A 19151-nucleotide genomic window follows, 5' to 3' on the forward strand; every position below is an offset into this window, starting at 1 on the left:
TAATTCAAGTGGTAAATTGGTCTAGTCAAAGTGAAAAATGCAAATTTGTACTATTTAATTTCATTGAGCTTAAAGGGCAAGATGTGTTTTAAGGAATAGACACATTCCTTAAAAGACCGATGGCCACAAAAGCTACTTCCAGAAGGTTTTATCTCATGTGGTTCAATACAAATTCACACTAGAAATAAATAATTTTCCTCCTTCCTATTTATGCAGAACTCTGTGCTTGTCTAGCACATAAAATCCAAAATCCAGGCAGTTGCAGGGCTGTGAACACTTTTCCTAGGCCGTGAACAAACTCTGCAATTCATGCATGTTTATCTCACTTGATTAAACCACATTTTGAAGCTGTTTACAGAAAACATCATGTCTTTTCTCATCCAATAAATTTTCCTGGAGGTAATAGTGTGTGGAGAAATTCCTGGGCAATGAAGCTGGCACAATGGCTACGTTCAGCTGGATTTATGGTAATTAATAAATATTCCTGTGGCAGCGGAAAGTGGTTTTGGCTTACAGTGGACACCAGCTGTGAGGCATTTTAATCAGTTTCCTCGGTCTGCCGCCTTAAATGCAGCAGCGAGCAACTAGCCTGACTGAACACTGTCAGATGTTCACGTTTTAGACAGACAGAAAAATATGGGCACACCAGAAATCGATCAACAACACTCTAAATTAGAAATGCTGCAGCATTTTTAATATTTTCACGAGATTTTAAGCCAAACAAACCCTTTGAGTTAAAGAAATTAAACCATGCTCAGATTAGGTATTTATGTTAACTATAGGATAAGTTCAGCTTTTTATAATCATGGACATTCAGTCTTAAATATATAGACTGAAGGCTAAAAATACATATTTTGATCCACCAAACCGTCGCGCTGATCGGCATCCACCAGGGAAAAAAATTAAAACTACTGGTAATTTTCGGCATCTTATATTTAAAAAAGTAAATAAAATCTGGAAAACTTTAACTTCTTTAACTAAACCAGCAAAACAGAGCAAACAGAAGAAGGGTACAAATATATTATGAGAAAAATAATAATAGCAGAAATAGCATAGTAAAGAAAAGCTGCTGGACTGGATTAGCAATTCACCATTTTTTGGTAATTTCATACATTCAGTGATCCCTGTGGAGAGTCAAAGAGTTACAGAGAGAGTCACAGTAAATAATGAACACTTACATTTGTGTTAGGTTGCCTAAGTTGTCACATATCCTTTCGTCGATGGTGGTGATTTGATTGTTGCTCAAATCTCTGGGGTCAGAAACAAAGAAATCACTTATGACATTAGAACAAAACGTCTTGTCTCTTCCTCTGTAATTGCACTGGTTAATTACTGCCACATTGTCACTTTGACAAGACCAGCGTTGTGTGGGTTTGCCAGGGAAACAAAACTCTAACCGAAGAAAAAAGACGTTTGATTAAAGAGCGTCTAGAACAGTTTTTTTCTGCTGTATCCAGTTGTGTGCTAATGAGAAGGAGCTTTGGATGAAAGATCATGTCTTTGTCAGACGATGATGTCACGAGACGTCTGCCGGCGTTCTCGACAGAAAACGCAACGCACCCCAGTTCTGTTCCTCCGCGATTTATTCTGCCAAATGTGTTCTCTTTTAAAGTAATAAGTGCTTATTTTAGAAATCAATTAATCAGTCGGTCAGATAAAAGTTGGAACACACTGCAGATTTTTCACTATTTCACACTATTTTTAGTAGAACATTAGAAATGCGCTGAAATATGCAAATAAATATACAATTCAATTCCTTTTTTAAGTGAATAAATAATCATTTTAGGGGAAAAAATGTTTACTAAAGCTAAAAGTCTAACATCAACATGAGGGTTATTAATGCTAAGTTTGCCTGACAGCATTAAAAAAGTGCAGGGCTTATGAGTTAATTTTTATTTATTTATTTTTATTAACCAATTATTAATTAGTTAACCCATTTTTTAAATAAAATAATTTAACTTAATTTTTAATCAATAAGATTTTGGACATATTTTATAGGCAGAAAGTTTTTATTATCTTAAATGCAAAGTGTATACATAATTTGTAGTTTTGGCTTAGTTAGACTGTTGTTCTTCAAGCACCTGGTCTTTTTTGAGTCTGTTTAATCCAGTTAATTGATTACTAACTTTCCATAATTGATTACTCATGATTAATCATTTCAACCCTGCTCTTCGTATATGTGTCTTGCTTTCTGTCTCCTTTCCTCTTCCTCTCTCCACTCACTCCCTCCTCACTCTGAGAGCTCAATAATGGGCCCGTTGTGTGGCGGTTTGGACGGAACTGATGGAAACCATCAGAGCTCGCCCTCATCACACACGTACACGCACGCACACACACACACACACACACACAACGTGCTTAAATGCCCGTACAATGAGTGGAAAAAGAAAAGTAATGCAAGAAAAAGATGTAAAGATGAAAAGAGGGAGGTAGTGGGAGCCCTGGGCAGTGAGCTGTAATTGAACTTAATCGTAGCGTGATTCGCATGTGTGCGCACTATGTGGGGCTTTTTTTAAGCGCCGCAGTCCGACTGACATCCTCCTGGGATTTCAGCTTACTTACATTCAGACTAAACCGAGATTTTTCCTCCTCTGCTCTCTTTTCATCTTCCTCATTCACTCGGAGACGTGCGGCTCCAGATCCCCCTCCTCTTTAACTGTATGCTCACAGAACCGCCGGCGGCCCACGACAGGGAAGACCTTCACCATGACTCACTGGAGTCTTTCCTCTCTTTGCTTCCAGTGACCCAGACTTTCTTAAATATGTATATATCAATATTTTTCTTTGGACCTTCACTGATCATCTTCTTTAGTGATTTCAGCCTGAGGTTTTGTCTTTTATCCCACACTTGTTCACTTTTTAGTATATAAAATATTCAAACATATAAATCCAGAAGGAAGCTGTACAAAAATTGAATGGAAACTACTGAAAAACTTTGTTACAATATTAGTATTCATATATATAAATATGTACGTCTTTCCTATAGATTGACTATTTATTAAATGATTTAACTGTGTCTGAGTTAAATAGCTGATTTTGATATTTAATGTAAACAAAAGGATGTGAAATTATTAGCTGGAGTGGAAAGTAAAGGAATTCCTGAACCTTGGCACATTTGTTAAATTAAGACCACAAACGTCACTGTATTCTGTTTGAATGTTATGTAACAGATTTAACACAAAATGACACATAATTAAGTGCAAAGAAAATGATATGTGGTTTTCAAGATTAATAACGTTAATACCCCACTCATCGAAGTATAACAGCAAAGAGTTAGCTATTTTTGCATAAAGTTTTTTTTAAATTTTTTTTATCTAATTCACTGAATCGTTTCTCCACATTAATATACTCAGAATAATCGTTGGATTAAAAATCTTGTGCCCTTTCTGTCATATGTCTTACTTTTTACACATCATTCTTTATTTCACTAAAAATAAAGACAAAAAAAATTACATAATTTCAAAAAGTTAATGACAGTCTGCAGCAAAGTTTCGCCTTTTTTTTTGCAGGAGACAAAAATCTCATCTGTGAAATTCTCTCGTTTCAAGTTACACTTGTGCAGGAATATTAAGGAATTAAGTGCTTCACCACAATGACAAGCGGATAAATAAATCGAGACGAATGAATCGAGGAGACGATGACGCAGCGCAGTGTTTACTTACAGCTCTCGGAGGCCCGTGAGACGATCCAGCAGGCTGGTGTCAAGGGAAGAGATGTGGTTGTTGGACAGATCTCTGTGGGAAAAGAAAGAAACCCAATATGGTCCACATTTAAAATAAGCCCATGCACACACAGCAACTCAAGAACACACCATCATCATCAGTGGCCAGAAGTGAATTATGTAGGGTAATTATTTGGGATTAGGAGAACCACATGCTCAACCAGCGGAGTAACGAAAGACTGAGACATTCAATTGATAAAATTCAAGATGGAGACGGAGCACAACCAGAAGCAGAAGTATGCGAGATGGACACAAGTGCTCCCTCTGAGGTTTTATTCACTGTAATATGACAATAAAAATGACTAAATGCTTTCACTAAAGGCTAAGAGGTAGTTTCTGAACTCGTAAAGTTTAAAGCCAGAACAGATACAGGAAACGTGGAAGACGTTGACTAATGAGGAAATAACACTGCAAAGGTCAACTCCTCACACGCCCCTGCCTTAAAGCAGCATTTGTCAGGCTAATTATATACGTCTGCTTCATCCGCTCCTATGGCTCGGCTCCTGGAGCAGGAGTGATCCCTCACTCACACACTTTCACTCAGTTTTCATTGCTTATCTGCGGCAGGAAGAGGAGATCAGAGCCAACCGAGTGCTGAGGGTTCGGTTTGGTACTGAGCAAACAGAGCAGATCGGCAACCACTATCTTACTGCAAGGATGTTCTTTTCGTTATTCGTGCTAAAAATACTGAACGTTCACAGCCTTAATAACAGCTTGGAGTGAGAAAGGTTTGAGATACTCAAATCTACAGTATTTATCTGGATCTGTAATATTTAGTATAAAAGAAGGACCAAAAGTATTGCTAAAAATACTTTTAATCATATGACAGAAAAACTGCAGCTTCAATATCTTTATTTTATTTTCTCAAAATTTGAGATTTTACGGTTGAAGTTGATAAAAATTATTCTTAAAAGTTGGTATATTCATGTGGGAAATACAAAGGTTTTGCACAGACCTGACCTCACAATCCAAAATGGCTGTCTTGCATACCAACTTAGAATTGCAAAAAAGTGAGAGGAAAAAAGAACAGCAGTTTTATTTACACTTCTAAAAATCTACATCCCATTTAACATTTTGTGCCCTGATGATTTTAAAGCCTTCTTCCAGACATTGTCAGTGAGGAAACCCCACTTGTTTTCAAACCTGGAACTGGAACACAGTTGGGTTGGGTTTGATGCCATTACCGGGTCAAAGTTCAGCCTCAGCAGAACGAAACCACCATTATTTTGTCCCTGGGTTTGTGTATTTCGGTTCATCACTGTTAGCCTGTTTGTTTTAACCTCACAAATTACTCAAAACAAAATCTCTTTTCAGATTAACGTGGAGTTTATCCCAATGTCTTGTGGTATTTATTGAAATAACACTTAAAGACAAAAGATATTTAATAATTTTTCAAATTTATTGATATTTTTTACAGCGCTCATGGACCCAACATTGAAAAAAAAAACCACGTTCAGTTTTCAGGGTTTGCAGTCTTCATCATAAATGTATACTTTGGCCACAGTTTGAGCAATCCTGGATCTAAATGAGTCTTTACAGCCTGGCAGGATGTTGTTCGTTTTCCATGTGGTTTCAAATGTAATATAAAGCAAAGTGGCACTGAACAGAAAATCTGAATCAAGCCTGTTTCCACTCATGAGCAGCATCTGCAGGAAACTGGGTTAGCCATGCTAAGCCTGTCAATTATTTTCCTGAAACCCCACCCCCCCAAAAAACGCTGAAAAAAACCCACTTCAAAAAAGGCTGAGTATATTTCTCCAAAGATGTTTACAATTTGTAATTTTCACGTACCCAAAATGCATTTTGTATACACACAACCGCAAAAATGGAAATAAAAGGGTCTGCGGATGATACTTCAGAGATGTGTGGAGTTCAGTGACTTTGGTTTCCGCTGCCGGGCTTCCAGGCAAAGTTTCAGCTGCACGTGAGAATAAAAATGCAAAAAGAAATATAATATGTCCAGGAACAAGAAGTACAGAGCTGCAGGCAGACAAAAACTGTCTGCTAATGTGCAGCAGTGAAATAAATAACTGCAGTAAAGTGTCGCTCAGCAGGTTCTAAATTCACAGAAAACACAACCAGAACCAGAGAAAAAGAAGGTCGGAGTGTTCGGGACGGCACGCCTCTCTTTCTTCTCTCACACTCTTACTTTTCGTGTGTGTGTGTGTGTGTGAACAGAGTAGGACGCCCGTTCCCAAAAGGAAACATCTGTACATTCCAGACCAGCTGTGTAAGAAAAGATGGAGACCGAGCGAAAGAAAGAGAAAGAGAGAGGGAAAGAGAGAGCTCTGCTCTGCTAAACCCATCAGTGGACGAGAAAAGGGAAGCAATGGGAACAAAGCCCCGCCCACTCCCTGATCGCTCAAAGCATCTCGTCGACAAACCGCCCTCAAGTCACGGCTCTGTGTCACGTGTGTGTGTTTCTCACACTTATAGAGTCGACTCAACAGAGACAACCAGAGATAGAGCAGAAAGAGAGAGAGAGAGACTATACGTATGTGTGCTTAACATGACCATATAATCTGACCTTCGGCTCGTCTATGAACAACAGACTCCCGTTCTCTCTGCTACCCCTGGACACACATGGTTTCATTTATACACACACATACAGCGCCGAACACATATGGTTCTGTTTTGCTAACAGTGTGGCCAATGATCTAACAACTCCTTATAAGGCCTGTCTGGTGCCACTTATTCTGAGCTGGGAGATGAAAACACACACAGAAAATCCTCGCTGGCTCTGCTGTGTTTGGTCAGATGGGATGACAGGAGGAGCTGGAAGGGACACTGAAGGAAATATCGATGGAGAAAAAAAAACGAGGGGAAAAAGATGACCGAACTGAAGAAATAATTAAGACAAAAAGCAATTACGCTGATATTCGCCTGATCTTCTGCACAAAAGGAAAAAGAAGAAAAAACGGCATGTAGATGGCAGACTGACATCTGTTGCATCTTGGCAGCAAAGTAGTCCAAGTCCCTGTAAGTGAAGGCCAACGCTCCACTAACCCACTAAACACAGGCTCCTCTGTGGTTGCTTTCATCCCCTCGGCCTCTTTTCCTGATTACTGTGCTGCTCCCCCAGTCACTTCTCTGCTTGTTCTGCTTCCTCCAAAACTGCTCAACGTTGGAACGTCTGCGCTAGCAAGTCGACGGGTTAGCTGTGCCGGTCAAACGTAATGAAAGAGACAAAGTCAGGTGTGAAAGAAAAGGCAGGGGAGAGAGCAACCACTGCACTGTGGCTGTCTGACGGTAGCTCAGTTAAACGCTGACCCAGTCTGAACCAGAACCGGGTCTCCTACTGGAAATGTCAGATCAAAATGTAAAAAAGTTCCTAGATGCAAATATGAAATTCTAAAGTCTTGGTTTTTCTGGAGTTATCAGATTTAAAACGTGGAACCCAGACGTACGTATGGGTGGATGAATAAATGGACTTTAGACTTTGGGACAAGGACTACAGCATGTCATTTCCATATATACAGACATAAAACATCATTTAAATCAAATTCCACATGTTCCCAGATTTTTCTAGGAGGCATGGAGGAGAGGAGACAGCCGAGGCATCATGAGCCTCTATTGACTGATTTCCCTTCTGCAAACATGCAAAGTCTGGGATACCGATATTGGAAAAGGAGACATGCGATTAAAGAGGCTTTCTGGTCTAAAAGTCTATCATCTTGCCTCACATTTTGGCTCCTCTCCGCTCTTCTCGCTCCTCTATTTAGAACATTTTGTCCAGTTTTCCAGCCGCTGCTGCGTGGGTTGTCCAATGTCCAGCTGGCAAGTGAAGGGCAGCTGTGCACAGCGGTCTAACACACTTAGCCTAAAAACGACGCGCTCACACATGCACAGAGAACTGTACATGCAAATGATAACATCTGCAAGTAGAGGAAAAGAATCGGCCTGTTCATTGTCTTTAAGACTGTACCAGTCAAAAACATCTTTATTTATGTCAGGACTGCAGTGGTGGATAATTTGGGTGAAAATATCTATGCCATTTGTCTGAAAAACAAAATTACCCCTAGCAGTACCAGTAACTATAAAAACGGTTATTATCCGAGCAAACTTGGAAGCAAACATAAACAAATGTTTCGAGTAAACTATGGCACAGTTGGAGCTGCAGCTTCCACCACTTGTCTGTTTGAATTTCCGGTATGCAATGGATTTCGCAACGCACGCCAAAGTTCTGCCAAATATATGTGGTGTAGAGAAAAGAGAGCAACTAAACTATCGTCTGCAGTAATTTCTGCTTCAACAAATTATAACCGCCAACTTTAATCCCACTGAAAGGGAATCCTTAAGTAATATAAAACAACCGAAGCCGAGAAGTGAAAACACCACCGTCCAACATGAAAAGAACAAAAAACAAAACATTCATGGATATATCAGTCGCTCAAAATGGTAAATTGCACTTTTTTATTTCCAACATTATGCGAGAATTGAAAACTGTAATTTTGCATTGCAGCACTGTTGCCTTGCAGCAAGATGGTCCTGGGTTCGATTCCCGGCCTGGGGGATTTCTGCATGGAGTTTGCATGTTCTCCCTGTGCGTGCGTGGGTTCTCTCCGGGTACTCCGGCTTCCTCCCACAATCCAAAAACATGACTGTCAGGTTAACTGGTTTCTCTAAAATCTCCCGAGGTGTGAGTGTGTGCGCGCGCATGATTGTTTGTCTTGTTTGTCTCTCTGTGTTGCCCTGCGACAGACTGGAAACCTGTCCATGGTGTACCCTGTCTCTCGCCCGGAACGCAGCTGGAGATAGGCACCAGCACCTCCCGACCCCGTCAGGGAGAAAGGTATTAGAAGATGGATGGATGGATGTTTTGCATTGCTCCAATAGAGTTAGTTGCATCTTGATAAGAAGTCTCCACCACTTTTAAACAAATAGCGTACTTGTATTTTGAGTACTTGCACCAAAATGACATAATTTGAAAGCACCATGGCAGTATTGTGACAGGCTATCTGTTAGCTGCTAATGATGATAGCATTAGCTTAGTTGGTGCTATCCAAGAATTAGACGAGAATAAAAACTACAAACATTAACTAGAACATTGAACCCAATTCTTCAAAACGGTTTGTAATTTTCAAAATTGTTTTGTTATTCATGAAAAAAAAACTAAAGAATTGTTAGTTTTTTTTAGTTAGTTTCACTAAAAGATATTGCCATAATCTCATAGTCATGAGATTATTCATGAGATTATGGTTTCGTATTAAGACACCAAAAATATAGCTTGAACTGCTGCAAATGAGTGTTACAAAGTTTTAAATGTTTTAAAGTGCACTTCCTGTATAGTTTTGGTGAACGTTTCTGCTGCCATTCCTGTGCAGAAGGAGTACTAAGCACAAAAAACCTTGAAAACGCTCCATTATCCACTCACCCATTACCTAACACACTTATCCTTGCAGGACTGAGAGAGGGTTTGGTGCCTGCAATGCTCCATTACTGTTTCCAAAATTGAACAAAGGTTTCATTAATTTTAATTTGTGTTTTTAACATCTTTGTTCTGTTTAAAATTACTTTGTTTGCTCTTGATTAGTCAATAAATTTACAATTTTGTGCCTTAGTTAAGCACTGATAATAAGCTGCAGGGCAATTGCTAACTTCAGGGATGTTAGTGGCAAATGCTTAGCCAGTTGAGAAATATTTACAAATTGCTTGTATCTTTGTATCTCTCTTTTCTCTTCTCCTTCTTTCCATTTTTTACCGGAGCTCAAATTGCTTTTGTCTTGTTCCATAAAGTCTTCTTTTTAGTCCCAAGAGATGAGTCAACTTTCTCATGTTGTTCCCAGCGTTTCCATTCATTTGCCAGGCAGTCATGCCACACATGAGGAGAACAGAGCAATTTAAAGACTCAACTTTTCGTATAAACTTCTGCGACAAGCACCAGAAAGCCTGTTATTAAGTAAGCCTCCAGAGCAGACAATGAGTGTGTCAGTGACCTTGACAGCAGATGTGACTGCTGAAACAATCTTTGGTGAGGATGAGGAAAAACTCTCAGCTCGACGCTTCTATTTCATACCTGTTCACTTTGCTCTCTGCTCTCCCTGATTCTTTGATCCGTTTCAGGTTCACTGGCCTGAAACCGAACTAAGCTGGACCTGCAGTGACTTCCTCCCTGCAGATAAACAGCGGATCCAGACTGTGGTTTAAAATGAGAAGCCTCTGCAGCATTTCTTCAGTTTTATGGTTTTAGATGGGGTTTTTTCTATTCTTTTAGTCCTAACAGTCTTGTGCAAAGATATGATTATGTTGGAAAATCTCCTCATTTACTGTTGGTGGATAAGACACATTCCTGAAATTAAGGCAAAAATGAAAAACATGTTCCATTTTTACTTTATTTTTTTTTGGTGTGAATGTAAATTAAGACAGAAAGAAAAACATATCCAGTTTACATTTCATGAAAATATTTGACTGTTATTCTGAGCTGGACACATTCTCCGTTTCCACCCTGAAAACCTCTTATTACCATTCGGTGCAAGCTGTGCTGGGTGTTATTCTAGGATGTCTTCAAGTGTCTGAATCGCCACCCTTGTGTAGCGTGTGCCGACTCCACAGACAAGAATCAAATCAGGCATAAACGCACACCTACAAGGTCACGCGATGACGACTCCTGCCGTATGGATACGGCAGGAAATCGCAACTAAAAACACACCTTTTTAGAATTGTTTTTGAAATGTAATATGTAACAATGTATTGTCTATCTTGCATGACTTTGTGTTCTTGTGTTTATGATGTAAAGAACTTTGAAATGCCTTGCTGAAATGTGCTATACAAATAAAATTTGATTTGATTTGATTTGTCACTCTTTAGGAAACAGCAGTGACGAACGTCTTTGGACGTCAGATGCTACCTCCTTGAGTTAAATTAATGCAAATGCATATTTATTTGCATACCATGTGAGATACTGCTAACAGAAACCTTCCATATTTTAATCAAATGTAGAGCTCAGATGTTTCCAAATATTTTTTTTCGTCGCGTAAAATTACAGATTTCATTCATATCCAGGCCAATCTGTCACAAGCATGAGTTTGGCAAAAGTTTACCTCGTCATAAAGTCATTAGTTCCCATTCATGATTTAACAGGAGCCAGTGGAAAATGAAACGATTAATCAAAATACTTTCATTAATCAATCGATGAGATAATCTGCGCCGAAGTTAGGAGTAAACAAAAAAACATTTTCACCATTAGCATTTCTTCATTTTTGTCACTTTTTAAAAGACTTTTTCCTTTTGTAAGAAAAAGAACACAAATTTTCCAATGACGTCATGCAAGCCACTTTTGATCTGACAAGTTCCTAACTGAGATAAATGAGCAAGCAGCCATAAAAGCATGCACTGATTTCTCCGTTATGCTTTCTGTTGGAATGAAAAACGACAAACTATCCTCCCTGCAAAAATTCACTGGGACTTAACATTCAAAGTGATGCTGAACCCTGCAGTAAACAGACTTTTAATGCCTGGTATCAGTTTCTTTTCCTCTCTTTGAGGTCTGACCCGCCTGTTCTTACTTTGGTAGACGAGCTGCAACAGATGCAAATGTGTTTATGGAAACTTTGTTTTAAGTCAGCAATATAATAAAGTGCCTTCACTGCACTGATATAATGTTTTACAAAGCAGTTTGTTGTCTTTTTAATGTTGAAAACATGCACATTATTCAAAAGCTCACCCTACTCAGTTGGATTGTGAGTCCAATATTTATATTTCTGTCAACTGCACAGCAATTATGCCGTCATTGTTACTCTTAATCTTGTTTTTTATATGCATTTTTAATCCTTTCTGATCTTTGTGTGAACTCATACACTTGAATTTCCCCACAGTGGGACAACAAAGATCAAGGAAAAATCTCAAATAAAGGTCAATTACAGGTCTGTCACCGTAATGTATGTTTTTATGCCTTTTATCATTCATTATTTTACTATTATTGGAGCCATGAAACAAAATGAACAATACGCACATTTTAAACATGCAGTTCAATGACAATAAAGCCTGTTGATGACGATGTCTGAAGGCCATTTCTACTCTATTCTGTCGTTGTTTATCAAATCATACAGTACTGTGAAAAAGTTACTGCCTCCTCCTGATATTCTTCATTTTTTCATATCTGTGTTTCACCCTGCAACCCTCCACGGTAAATCATAACTTAGCTGTGGTTGATCACACCCAGGTCTGATCACTGCCTTAAAGACAACATGACGAACGTCTGGGAATAATCGGAATATGCTGTGAATTCACAGCTTAAGAGTTTCCTCAGGTGCCATTTAGATGAAAGAAATCAGAGCAGATGGTGGGTTTACTCTAGTCAAACACACAAAAAACAAGCCAATCATATTTTCAATTTGGTTTCTACCCAAAATGCCCATTCAATTACAAATAAAACCAGAATGTCTTTTTGTTCCACTCCCACATTTTTGGACCACCAGATGCAGGTTCTGGATCCATCCAGTACAAACACAACCTCAACGACCAACACCGAGCTAATGGACACAGACGGGGAGGAAGACATTGAGCTCCATCTTAAGTCCGCCTCATTTCTTGCCTCATGTTCCCCTTCACAACCGGCTGAAATGTCTGAACGTCTGCGAGTGATGTCATGGGTTACGTTTGCCATGGAAACCAAACAAATTCTCCCTCGCGTGTTGTCAGAGCGCCAGACCTCCCCCACTCGATCTCCGTCTGCAGAGTGTGTGGACGGCTGTGGGGTCAGCGGCCACCTCTGGAGCAGGAGGCGAGGTCAGACACGCAGTGAAAAACGAAAGTGGGGAACTTTGTTATTTACATCCAGTCCCATGTGCTGCGCAGCTGTATGGTGACCTGCTGCAGTCTGTATGGTGACCTGCTGCAGTCTGTATGGTGACCTGCTGCAGTCTGTATGGTGACCTGCTGCAGTCTGTATGGTGACCTGCTGCAGTCTGTATGGTGACCTGCTGCAGTCTGTATGGTGACCTGCTGCAGTCTGTATGGTGACCTGCTGCAGTCTGTATGGTGACCTGCTGCAGTCTGTATGATGACCTGCTGCAGTCTGTATGGTGACCTGCTGCAGTCTGTATGATGACTGGCTGCAGTCTGTATGGTGACCTGCTGCAGTCTGTATGATGACCTGCTGCAGTCTGTATGGTGACCTGCTGCAGTCTGTATGGTGACCTGCTGCAGTCTGTATGGTGACCTGCTGCAGTCTGTATGATGACCTGCTGCAGTCTGTATGATGACCTGCTGCAGTCTGTATGGTGACCTGCTGCAGTCTGTATGATGACCTGCTGCAGTCTGTATGGTGACCTGCTGCAGTCTGTATGATGACTGGCTGCAGTCTGTATGGTGACCTGCTGCAGTCTGTATGGTGACCTGCTGCAGTCTGTATGATGACCTGCTGCAGTCTGTATGGTGACCTACTGCAGTCTGTATGGTGACCTGCTGCAGTCTGTATGGTGACCTGCTGCAGTCTGTATGGTGACCTACTGCAGTCTGTATGGTGACCTGCTGCAGTCTGTATGGTGACCTGCTGCAGTCTGTATGGTGACCTGCTGCAGTCTGTATGATGACCTGCTGCAGTCTGTATGGTGACCTGCTGCAGTCTGTATAGTGACCTGCTGCAGTCTGTATAGTGACCTGCTGCAGTCTGTATGATGACCTGCTGCAGTCTGTATGGTGACCTGCTGCAGTCTGTATAGTGACCTGCTGCAGTCTGTATGATGACCTGCTGCAGTCTGTATGGTGACCTGTTGCAGTCTGTATGGTGACCTGTTGCAGTCTGTATGGTGACCTGCTGCAGTCTGTATAGTGACCTGCTGCAGTCTGTATGATGACCTGCTGCAGTCTGTATGGTGACCTGCTGCAGTCTGTATAGTGACCTGCTGCAGTCTGTATAGTGACCTGCTGCAGTCTGTATAGTGACCTGCTGCAGTCTGTATGATGACCTGCTGCAGTCTGTATGGTGACCTGCTGCAGTCTGTATAGTGACCTGCTGCAGTCTGTATGGTGACCTGCTGCAGTCTGTATGATGACCTGCTGCAGTCTGTATGGTGACCTGCTGCAGTCTGTATAGTGACCTGCTGCAGTCTGTATGGTGACCTGCTGCAGTCTGTATGGTGACCTGCTGCAGTCTGTATGATGACCTGCTGCAGTCTGTATGGTGACCTGCTGCAGTCTGTATGGTGACCTGTTGCAGTCTGTATGGTGACCTGCTGCAGTCTGTATAGTGACCTGCTGCAGTCTGTATGATGACCTGCTGCAGTCTGTATGGTGACCTGCTGCAGTCTGTATAGTGACCTGCTGCAGTCTGTATGGTGACCTGCTGCAGTCTGTATGGTGACCTGCTGCAGTCTGTATGATGACCTGCTGCAGTCTGTATGGTGTCTGCTGCAGTCTGGTTATGATGCTGCAGTCTGTATGGTGACCTGCTGCAGTCTGTATGGTGACCTGCTGCAGTCTGTATATGACCTGCTGCAGTCTGTATGGTGACCTGCTGCAGTCTGTATGGTGACCTGCTGCAGTCTGTATGGTGACCTGCTGCAGTCTGTATGATGACCTGCTGCAGTCTGTATGATGACCTGCTGCAGTCTGTATAGTGACCTGCTGCAGTCTGTATAGTGACCTGCTGCAGTCTGTATGGTGACCTGCTGCAGTCTGTATGGTGACCTGCTGCAGTCTGTATGATGACCTGCTGAAGTCTGTATGGTGACCTGCTGCAGTCTGTATAGTGACCTGCTGCAGTCTGTATAGTGACCTGCTGCAGTCTGTATGGTGACCTGCTGCAGTCTGTATGGTGACCTGCTGCAGTCTGTATGGTGACCTGCTGCAGTCTGTATGATGACCTGCTGAAGTCTGTATGGTGACCTGCTGCAGTCTGTATAGTGACCTGCTGCAGTCTGTATGGTGACCTGCTGCAGTCTGTATGGTGACCTGCTGCAGTCTGTATGATGACCTGCTGCAGTCTGTATGATGACCTGCTGCAGTCTGTATGGTGACCTGCTGCAGTCTGTATGGTGACCTGCTGCAGTCTGTATAGTGACCTGCTGCAGTCTGTATGGTGACCTGCTGCAGTCTGTATGGTGCCCTGCTGCAGTCTGTATGATGACCTGCTGCAGTCTGTATGGTGCCCTGCTGCAGTCTGTATGGTGCCCTGCTGCAGTCTGTATGATGACCTGCTGCAGTCTGTATGGTGCCCTGCTGCAGTCTGTATGATGACCTGCTGCAGTCTGTATGATGACCTGCTGCAGTCTGTATGGTGACCTGCTGCAGTCTGTATAGTGACCTGCTGCAGTCTGTATGGTGACCTGCTGCAGTCTGTATGGTCCCTGCTGCAGTCTGTATAGTGACCTGCTGCAGTCTGTATGGTGACCTGCTGCAGTCTGTATGGTGACCTGCTGCAGTCTGTATAGTGACCTGCTGCAGTCTGTATGGTGACCTGCTGCAGTCTGTATGGTGACCTGCTGCAGTCTGTATGGTGACCTGCTGCAGTCTGTATGATGACCTGCTGCAGTCTCACATTGAACCAAGTCACCAGTTGAATGGCTGGATCTGTGTATGTGCATCCTGCTGCTGTGGCAACAACACCAACTTCATCAGAGTCAAACAGACACGACCTTGATGTTGAGCAGACACCAGGTTGCAATAAATGACACTGGTATACAATACATATTACTTGCAACATTACACCTACATACGTTACGGTTACAATATTTAATATTTAACACTGTGGATGGAGTAACTTGTCAAAACATAAGCAATTTTCCCTTGGAGATCAATAAAGTTTACTTTATTCTGTTTTTTAAAGGTCTTTTTTTTCAGAGTCTTCTGCCTCGGGACAAAAGCGTATTGTCCGACTTTCCTTGAAGCAATCCGCATATGAAGGAAAGGCACTAAAAAAAACACTGAAGAGGTTTCCTTTCACTAGAATTTCCCAGAAATGACTTCAGAGCTCCAAAATTCTCCAAAAAAGTGTTACGAGATTTTATTGTGTGTGTGGGTTGGAGCAGATGGGCCGGTGTGGAGTATGAGTGCTTCCCTGCCCCCAACTTCCTTCAGCAGACAGTTACAGCAGTCTGCTGCCACTGGATTATTTGTTTTCTCTTTAATGGAGGGCGTATCCACCATATTTACATTTGGGGCCAGATCGAGGCACAGCCATTGAAGCGGTTTCGAAACGCATTAATTCACCAATACATCATTCTTGTAAAGGTGGACAGATGCCAACCTTTTGAAAGCAGCGACTGGGCCCTTCAAAACAGGACCACAGCTGATGCTGAGGAGGAAAACATAAAACAGCATCACTTGTGTGTTATATCTACACAGAAACAACACTGTGTTTGTGATGGGGAATTGAGAAATCTCAATTGTTTCAATTTCTGTTTCCAGGTGTCTGCTTTGGCTCCTTGTTTCGTTTAGCAGTCACATCACCGCCAACTTGTGCTCCAGTTGCATCCCGGAAACCCGTCACCATCATTGTTTATCTCAGAGACCAGGCTGTCAAAATATCTTTTAAAAAAAAACCATCGTAACTCCACTGTGTGATGCTCGATGGGGTTTGAGGAGGACCCAAATGTCAACAGGGCAGAGGAAGATGAATGATGGATTTCTGATTCAGTGATGAAACTGAAAACCAATAAGGACCAAAATCTACATATAGAGACCAGGGTGAATTACAAATGTACTTAGATCCTTTTAGTTTTTTTTTTCATTAGGGCCTGAACATGTTAGTGCACAAGTGGGGAAAAAAAAGACATCAGTGGGAACAAAAGTGCAAACAGCTGTGGATCAAGACACACACCTATTTGTGCATTTAAACACTGTTGTCACACATTTTTCAGAATAAGTTGAATAGATCTTAACTATAGAGGGTCGACACGCTGACAGATGTACAAAAAAATGTAAAGAACGGCAGAAATCATTCTGCCATGCTGTTTTGTTGTCTTATACTTTCCGAGATGAGTTTGCAACTTTGGGTTTCTTCCAGTTAATTTTGCTGAAATTGTGACCAAAACTTTAAATTTAGCACATCAGGATGTACAAGTAGCAATGCTGTAAATGTTTAAAGCTTAACATTGCAAATCTGCTTCACGTAATGATAAAAATCACTGCATGAGGGTTTCAACAGGCTTTTTCCAAGAAGAAACTCTGATGCAAATCCTGTTGCTGTCCTCAGATTTTAATTAAACTCTGCCAATTTTAAGTTAAAGTAACATAATTAAATAAATGACGTGGTCCATTAAGTCCTATAAGTCGTATCAAGTACAATGTGCCTAATTATACAAATTTACAATATAAGTTCATTTAATATTTTGCACAAAAATAATTAACAAGTAGAAAAGGCCTTTTGAAAAGGAACAGATCAAATAGTTTTTCCTTTACATCGTAATATAAATATGTAAGTAAGTTGAGGACATCTTGGGAAAAAAATCTGTTACAAGTACGTGAAAAAGCGACAGTGTTGTCATAATTAAGCTTTAGAAGGACAAAGCTGTAAACAATTTTTTTACAGTATATTGAAGCAATGAGGACTCAAATGAAGGAGGCACGTCCCAACAAGAGTTAAAAACCCAAATATGAATCAACATCCAGAACCAAAACAGAAACTTGCGACAAGAACCGAGCAGGAAACAAAGCGGCAGCAGAACTGCACTCGGAAACTAGAAAAGCGACAGGAGTTGTGTGACTGCAGGGCGAGTGACAGGTGTGCTGATTGTTGTCGACGGGAGGAGAAACTTGAGAGAAGCGAGGGACTCTGAAGGCAACAGAGAGTAAACAAACCTACTCTATATTGGAAAAGGGAAACCAATCAGAAAAGCATACAAAACACAACATTAAGAAGAAAACCCTAACATTATGTACGGCAAAACCGAGAATTGGTGTCTTTACCCTACGTCCTTTGAAAACCTCTCAGCCACCAAATGACGTCTCTTAACTAGCTTTTTCTACTTGATGCTTAAAGGAAAGTTTTTCTTGATTATACCAGACACAGTCTTTTCGTCAACACTGTCATTTCAGCTCCAAATAAACTCGAATTCACCAGACACTATCAAATGCCTATTGAGTGCACATGCATCTCTGCAACAAACCTCCTAATAGTGGAGAGTCTGTCAAGTTGTCTCTAAAGATTGTGTCACATTTGTGAGGACAGGCTGCTTATTCAAAATCACTTCTTGAGTTGGACAATAAATGAGCTGTAAGAAACAACATGTTGGTAACTTACCAGTTTACCCACTGAGGGTTGAACAGTACAGAGCTACATCAATCCAGCACCTCCTCCTCACCAGGCTGGTCACACACTACTGTGGGACAGTGCTTCAACTGGTACTCTAACATGCCCACAAGCTCTCACTGTGGCTGCGTTCACGACCACAGGGAAGAACAGGAACGCAATCCAGAAATGGTGCAACTCTGGACGACGTTCTGTCGGAGGTGGTTTCAGTGAAACACAGAAACTTCAAAGCAGTAGGTTGCAGTGACGTGCGTTTTTTTTTTTTCTTCTGTGTTTGGATTTTTTCTTTTGATAAAGTTCCTGGGCAGCTATTGGTGAACATCGTTTGACCGCATTGCATAAATCGAAAAGGTTTCTCCTGTGATGGCAAACATGTTTTCCAGTGAGGGAGATTCTGCCCCCAGCAAAACCAGTTGGGAGAACTTGGGAGGTTGGTGCAACCTACATATTAAACGCGATGTGTGAAATAAAGAACTAAATAAAGAACCCAAAGATGCATTGCTCCAAGCGAGACAGAAAAAAAGTCAAACAAAAACTTTTGCATGTCGTGTATTTCCTAAAGTAACAGAACAAGACAGAAAACAAGCAGCAGGTTTTTAAATCAAAGGTAAATAGGTAACACACTGCAGGCACTGCAGATGAATAATTATAAGCCTAAATATCTATTCTTGCCTAATTCAGCATAAGACTTTCAGTGTCTTCTTCCAGTTATATGAGCCAAATGCCTAATTAGTAAATGTCTATAGAGTTCGCAGTCAATCAACTACATGGAGCAAGCTGATAATTAACACCTCAGTAAAGCCTTGCACATTAGTTATTCTAACCCGAATGGGAATCTGTCTGCAATTAATGAGACACTTAACAAGTTGCTCGTCTTCTTTTATGCAATTGGTATCGATAACATTCGAGAGAAATATGCACATGTAAAATGAGCCAACATATACATCCTTCACATGAAGCAGAGATTGATTTTCTGCAACAAAAAAAGGAAAAGAAAAACATGACGTATGTACTACGTATCTCTTTATGTGAAGTTTCCAGCATATCCAAGACCTTAAGTAAAAAAGAAAAGCAGTGATAACATATGAGCCAGAGCAAGTTACGATTTTAGGTTAAATAAAGACTATATACAGAGTGACAATAAATAATGGGTAACATATGGCTTCCAGCAGCACAGAACATAATGTTCTCTCGCTGACCAGACCAGAAACTCAGGACTGATCCACACCGCAAGCAGCA

At 41.2% G+C, this 19151-nt stretch overlaps 1 protein-coding gene across 1 annotated transcript in view; it reads right to left on the reverse strand.

Moving 5' to 3' along the window:
* Window positions 1-19151, reverse strand: part of pkd1a (polycystic kidney disease 1a) — a 72201-nt gene that overhangs the window by 50918 nt on the left and 2132 nt on the right. The window contains exons 2-3 of the mRNA XM_055041425.1: window positions 3663-3734; window positions 1179-1250 (exon numbers count right to left, since the gene is read on the reverse strand). Coding sequence (XP_054897400.1) covers window positions 1179-1250; window positions 3663-3734 — 144 coding nt within the window. The remainder of the gene's footprint in view (window positions 1-1178; window positions 1251-3662; window positions 3735-19151) is intronic.

This window comes from Poeciliopsis prolifica, unplaced genomic scaffold (assembly GCF_027474105.1).
Source record: "Poeciliopsis prolifica strain line A6 unplaced genomic scaffold, Auburn_PproV2 SCAFFOLD016, whole genome shotgun sequence".
Lineage (NCBI taxonomy): Eukaryota > Metazoa > Chordata > Actinopteri > Cyprinodontiformes > Poeciliidae > Poeciliopsis > Poeciliopsis prolifica.